Raw genomic sequence first — 7263 nt, 5'->3', positions numbered from 1 at the left:
TTAAAACACAAAAAACAGATGTTCAGGAAAAATCCCTGCAAGAACAGTAGTACCATCCCAACAGTATAATTCAACAAGCACCATGATGAACCAGTGAGAAACAGGTGCATATGATGACAGATTTTCAGACATTTGATTAGTAGACTGATAATGCTGAATACTGAGGGGTTAGAACAGATGAGAGCAGACCGGAAATAAGGTTGTTGTTGAGCTTGTTAAATATATACATAAGTATAATTTGGTAATATGTGAAAATGTCTGTAAGGAGACATTTATTATAAAAGACTTAGGGCACAAAGTGCAGTACAGCCAATTTGTATTTAGTAAAGTAAGTAAATACTGATATATTAATACTCTATTAATGTATTGAGTTGCAAAACACAAGTTCTATGCACAGCCTGAACACATAATAAACAAGGTATAATTGTTTTAGTTTATGAAAAATAATTTCTCATTTATTGACATTAAGCCAACAACACCTCATCATACTAATATCTATCTATCTATATATCTATCTATCTATCTATCTATCTATCTATCTATCTATCTATCTGTCTGTCTACCTTTTGTGTTGACATATATTTATGTATACATGTATACATACACACATTGGTTATGTATACATAAACACATACGTGTCTAAGTCCATTCATTATTTTTAATGTTTTGGCTTCTTATAGCTATTAAGCGACATAAATCTAAATAACCCATATAATAAATGATTTATTAGTGATATACTGTAAATACAACAGCACACAAAAAACAACCCTTAGGAAATGATATAGTTTATTATAGTTCACTATGGTATGGTATGTACTATTATAATACTTCAGACATTATCATGGTAAGCACCACAGGACATTTTAGAGTACCATGCCACAATGTTGTTGTTTTTTTTCATAGTGTAGTTGTGTATTATCAAATAATGGCAGAACAATAATAAAAAAAATACCTGGTGCAGGAACCCATCAGAATATTATGATACCTATATTTTACCATGGTAAATTTATATGTTTTATTTTATAAATATGCTATTTTGCTTTAGAATTTTTACAACTGAGGGACAATGTTTATCTACATAATAAACAAAGAATATTAGAAGAAGAAAAAAATGACAAAAACAATCATGAACTGTAATTGTTAATATAACAATCAGTTTAATAAGGGCTTCATACAGGATTAATTTATTCATTTAATTGCTTAAATTTTCACCTATGTTTATAGGGTTTAAAAAACTGAACACGCTTATGAACAGACAAATCACAAGGCTGACGTCTCATTCCACAATAAAGGTGTTAAAGTGAACTATTATATTGAAGTTCCTGCCGAGAGCCCGGAAGTAAAGCTGTTCGAAATGCATTATGGGATTGTGTGAAGCTTTGAGTGAGTGCCTTATCACAGTGATGAGTTCATGTTGAGTTTAAACGGCTGTAAAGTTGCAGATTTAATTTTTTTTATTTGCTCTATTTTACAGGAATGGCCGTAGAGGTGGAGAGGAAGTTTGTGTGTGATTCATACATCCTAGAGAGACTGCAGCACATTGGAGGTGTGTTTCATTTCCAACTATTATTTTTAGTAAATGCTTCAGTATTGCCTGATGTAAAACATGACGTCATTAAGCCGCTAGATTAGTTTATATACTGTGTGTGTATATATATATATATATAGATAGATAGATAGATAGATAGAGAGGAGAGAGAGAGAGTCAGCCAAAAATACACACTTCAGAAAATAATAAAAAAAATACTAGTATATATAAAAATATTAGTGTATAAAAATATTTTAATACTAAATGTATTGCTTTACGTTATAGATTGATATATATGGCAATGTTATAATAATATAATACAAATATTATTAACGTTATATTAATATAATATACATCATACTATTTTTCTTGGCTGACTCTAGTAGAACTGCATATACAGTGACTAGTTAAGTTCACTGTTCCTATCAAAACGAGTTTCATAAAAATTGTTTAGTTTTAACATGAATTAAAAGAAGAAGAATTATCGCTGCACCTCCATGCACTTACCGGCTGGATCCGAATTGGAGGGAAGGAACAATCACTCATACACATATACATTATATATGTAATGTGTCTGAAGTTCTAGGTTTATTATCAGCAAAGAGCGTATTTAATAGAGATGAAGGAAAAATCGATTTAGTTATGAATCACAATTCTTTTGCATATTGCCATACTGGCTCCATAATTGATTTTTTAAAAACTATTTTTGCATTTCTAATAGAGATGAACAAGTCGATCAGCTAGTGACCAGAATTTGCTTGGTTTTCATGACGGGTGATCGACCGATCAGTTTAAGATATAAACGATTTTGTACTGAGCATAGAAGCTGTCGAATGGCGTTTGTTAGGAAGAGATACATGCTGCTCAGTAAAATGTAGGTTTTTGCTAAATGTGTAATTTTTAAGTAAGAAAACTTATGTTATAAGAAACGGGCTAGATTTCATTAACCAATAAACTTTTTTTTTTAAAGGTTTACAATTGGAACAAAAGTTGAGAAAATTTAATAATGAATTTAGATTTTTATAAAATCATGATACATTTAGAATCGCAATTTTGTTTGAATCGGCACCTACGTGATAATATCATATCGGGAGGTGACTGGTGATTCCCATGTTTAATATTTAAGCTTTTGGCCTGGTAGTTTTGTATCAAGTACAGTATGTTAAAAGAACGAGTCATTAACATGTAAGTCACAGAGAGACCCAAAGACAGAAGACGAAAGGAAATACATTAGCATGTTCCGGGTTTACTTAAAGAGTTCCAGCAGAAACAAGCTGTTTGTTTGTATATTAATTTGGACACGGGCTATAGAGAGTTCCCCTGTAATGAATCAGGAAGCACAAGAACGGGGGTTGTTTTATAGGCATGGAAAAAACCTTACAGCTTAGATATCAGGATGTTTGGGGATGGGACAAAATTAACCATCAGCGATTAATCATAAAGAACAATGCTGATCAGTAGTGATTTGACACTGCTGATCATGTGACCAGTGCTTGATCTTTAAAAACATCCACAATCAGGGCTATGGTGGCTCAACAATTAAGATTCTGGGGTTCTTATCAGGAGGTTAGGAGTTTCAGTCCCATCACTGCTAGTCTGTTGCTGTTGTGCTCTTGAGCAAGCTTCTCAACCCTTTCTGCTCCAGAGTAGTTAGCGCTCCTCCACGGTTGAGGGTTTAATTCTCACCTTGCCTCTGTGTTTTTATGTTCCTCCCTGTGCATGGTGGGTTTCCCCCATGGGAAATCAGACTAATTGGCATTCAGAAATTGCCCATAGTGTGTGAGTGGGTGGATAAGTGTATGCGTTGGAGCTGCACAATTAATTGCATAAAAAACTAAATCGCAATATGGACCCGTGCAATGTATCACACATAATATGCGGACAGTTCGGAATATATGGAGAGTTCCTGAATTGAAATGAATATGGAAGTTATGAATAATTTAAATAATTGTTTATTTTCTGTTACTTTTAAGGTGATAAAAACTGGAAAAACATCCTCTTAATGAGATGACCTGGGACATTATTTGGTGTTAGCCTGGATACAGTCCCTAACGGACTGTTACTGTAAAGTGCTGGTGATCTGAGTTTTAAGCGAGAAAATATGTAAAAAAAAAAAAAAACATATTCAATTGCACTTGGTTCTCTGTCGATTTCAGAGTGAGACAATACACATTTTGTCCTTTTGTGTGTTTATTTCTCATGGAATAAAAGAGAAAATAGCAGTGAACATACCATTATAAACATAAATTATGATAAATAAACTATTAATTTAACTGCTTAATTACAACTGCTTGCAACTTACACTCATCGCTTCACCATTGTGCTTAAAAAGACAGATCCCTATCAGCGAGATCAAGCGGACATCTAGAGAGTAAAAGTATTCATTATTTGAAAAGATGTTGGTATAGTAACGTTTTCTATACTCTAGTACTGACACCCCTCCTCCCCCTATCTCTCCTCCCAGCTGTACGTTTGGGTCAGTACGAGTTTAAAGATCGGTACTTCGACTCCGCAGACTTCACATTAACCCTAAAAGATTACTGGTTGAGAAAACGTGAAGGATCCTGGGAGCTAAAACGGCCCGCGTCGTCACAGGCGGATGCAGAGAGAAGAGCGCAGGATGTGTGCACTAATTACAAAGAGATCACAGACGTGCCTCAGATCCGAGCTGAACTCGTGGCTGCCATGGGCATTTCCTCAGACTGTTTAGAGGCCGAACAAGCTGAAGACGTCCGTGCTGAGTTTGAAAGATGGCTGCAGGATTTGAAGCTGGAGTGCTTCGCAGAGTTCACCACCGTGCGGTGTTCCTACACGCTGGAGTGCGAGGGGGACGACAAAAGAGTCCGGATCGATCTGGATCAGGCGGATTTTGGTTACTGCGTGGGAGAGATCGAAGTCCTCGTTTCAGAAGTTGAAGAGATGACGTCTGCAATGCAGAGTATCGAGAAGACAGCTCAGAGATTAGGTAACTGGTCAAGAATCGAATTCCTGATATGTAGGAAAATTTCTGTATTTCTGATATTTTTAAGTGAACATTATAATAATATTTTGCATGTATTTAACTTGAGTATACTTATTAAAGAGTACAGGTTGCTCAGTATCATGGTTATTCTGTAAGAATATGAATATATATTTCTTCAAAGTATTTGTTTACATAGTTAATGTGAATAAACTACTGTAGAAAGATTGTTATACAGACAGATAAATCCTATTTGCTGCTTAAATTGCACTTTATTATATGTGTGTTAACATTGAGACATGACCGTTCATTAATATTTATACCATTTTTTTTGGAAGGTCTTAGCGGCGAGCAGAAAACCCGGGGGAAAATGGACGTGTATCTCCAGAGATTTCGCCCAGATCACTACGCAGAGCTTCTTAAAGCTCATGTACTGTAAAATAATTGTAACTAGTCTATAGGGAAGTTTTGAGGCACACCCCTCATTTCTTAAAATTTTGCGGAAATAAGAAGCCAGGCTTTCTTGTATGTAGTTTGAAGAAATATCTCTCCAGGTATTCCAGAGATTGTTGAACCACCCACTGACGTGTGAAACATCCAAGCATAAAAAACATAAAAAAATTTAATCCGGTGCAGATGATAACAGATGATCAGATTCGTGATTAGTACTGCATACTGATGATTATTGGTTAAAACAGACGAGAGGGGAAATGAGGTTGCTGCTGAGGTTGCTACATAAGCATGGATTTTTGGATTGTATCTTCATGCACTTTGTAGTCTGTCACTGTAAAGCATTTATTCCTATTTCTTTAATTTAATCTACATCATTTTATTTAAGTTAATATGAAGAGATGATGGGTGGCTCAAGACTTTTGCACAGTACTGTATATTTTATTTATTATTAATAATGAAAAAATAAATATGTGCCTGTATTCATTTGTACATTTAATGTGTGACGTTTAAATCAATCGTCTACAATCAGACAGTAGAAACACTACAGCAGAGTTTGTGGGGAAAGTTAAAAAACAAATAATTAAAAGTATTTAATATAATAAGAAACTTTCCTGTCACCACTGATCATTAAATATCATATGAACACCTTCGAAAAAACACTATACAGTTAACTTTGGATGGATGTTTGTGAACTTTATCAAAGTTTGTCTGAAAAACAGAACAATAAACGTTTAAATAAATATTGCAAGCTCGTACATGGAATTGTCATAATGTGTTTAATGATGCTTTATATTTCTTTTTGTGATGATTAATTAGATTAACTCTCCATTTTTCCCCTAGCGGACTTGTGTGCAAGACTTGATCCCTTGGAGTAAAGAGTCCCTGCACATTAATACTAATACAAACCTCGTCTCGTCTGAACGATCACCTTTATTTATCCTGTGGTGAGCGTTTTATGTAAAACATATCATGAACCCATTGACAAATGTTGTGTCATTGTGACCAAACACATCTGAAAGTCTTCCAGTGTGACCACTGCTATGAGGCTCATCCTAAATCCTCTAAAGATGCAAAATTCATAGCTCAGCTAATAATACTTTAGTCACATAAGCAAAATGGAATATGCTGAGAAATGAAAAAAAAAAACCTTATTACCTCATGCTGACTTAGAAAAAAACTTAACCCAAATTTCTCAAGAATCTGGAGCATGCTGGTTGATTCCATGAAGAAGGTCTATAATTGGGGATCTTCATCAGACAATATGACATGGAAAATTCAATGGAAAAGTATTACAAGTAATAATCTAAAATCTGAAATCACACAGTCTAAAACTGGATTAAGTGAGTTTAAAGGTTTCCTGTCCCTGGTCAACTTGTTAAGTGATAGTCTTCTAAACCTGGAACTGCATCTGGAAAAAAACATCAGAACAAAAACTGTAATTTTTATAGAGTAGGTTTCTGTAGCCAAGCAAGTGTGTGGTAAGTTTTTATGAAGCAGATAAATCAGAGTTCACCATTTGACAGGTTGATAGATGAGCCTGCGTGTAGTTGGATGCCAGGAATGTGCCCAATGCCCAAGTGCATACCTGGCCTTAATTCCACTAAATGGAAAACAGAATACCTCGGCATACAGTAACATTTTAGAAAATGAATGTTTGTGGCACTACTTTGGGATTGTTCCTTTAGTGCACTTCTTTTGTGCCAAAAAAAATAATAATCAAGGAATTGATTATTGACTGATATACAAGTATAATTGCAAATCATTTTCAAACAAATTGTCTTAACTGAGAAATCATTCCAAATGTGAATAACTAAGCACCCCAGCTCCACACTCACCTTGGGACGTGTACACTGATGGGTTTTGTCATTTCTCCAATATTACCATGTACTACAGCCAGCCTCAAAGCCTGAGTGCCAGACCTTATTAAAGATCAGTTCTTGTTCCCTTCTTCTACTTGTGTACTACTCTCTGGGATCAGTGATCAGGTCTCACTGCTTAATCTAATACTGCTAATAGTTTTGATGGTTATAGCTTATACGGATCATGAAAATCACAAATTCTGTAAATTAAAATATTTCATTTAAAATTTTACTTACTGTTTACACAGTATAAATATTGTGTATTTCTCCGGCTTGTTCAGTGTACGCATGGGGAGCACTAATTACTTAACGGTTGTCTAGAAAAGGATCAACACCCTCTACAAGCCATAGACGGTGCTGTATTTAAGCATTTTCATGGGTTAGCAGGAAAGGAAAAGTCATATAGGATAAGGTGCTCATGCAACAGGGATGACTGCAGCCTTAAGGCAAAGAAAAGCAGATTT

General features: G+C 34.9%; 1 protein-coding gene across 1 annotated transcript; it reads left to right on the top strand.

Moving 5' to 3' along the window:
* Positions 1 to 1404: 1404 nt before the first annotated feature.
* On the top strand, positions 1405 to 5702 carry thtpa (thiamine triphosphatase). The gene is made up of 3 exons (XM_053488017.1): positions 1405 to 1546; positions 3993 to 4493; positions 4826 to 5702. The coding sequence occupies exons 1-3, from the start codon at positions 1477 to 1479 to the stop codon at positions 4924 to 4926; spliced, it is 672 nt and encodes a 223-aa protein (XP_053343992.1). The 5' UTR covers positions 1405 to 1476; the 3' UTR covers positions 4927 to 5702.
* The last annotated feature ends 1561 nt before the right edge of the window (positions 5703 to 7263 follow it).

Source organism: Clarias gariepinus, chromosome 26, assembly GCF_024256425.1.
Source record: "Clarias gariepinus isolate MV-2021 ecotype Netherlands chromosome 26, CGAR_prim_01v2, whole genome shotgun sequence".
NCBI lineage: Eukaryota > Metazoa > Chordata > Actinopteri > Siluriformes > Clariidae > Clarias > Clarias gariepinus.
Note: the sequence above shows the minus strand (reverse complement) of the source record. Positions and strands in the feature narration are given on the sequence as shown.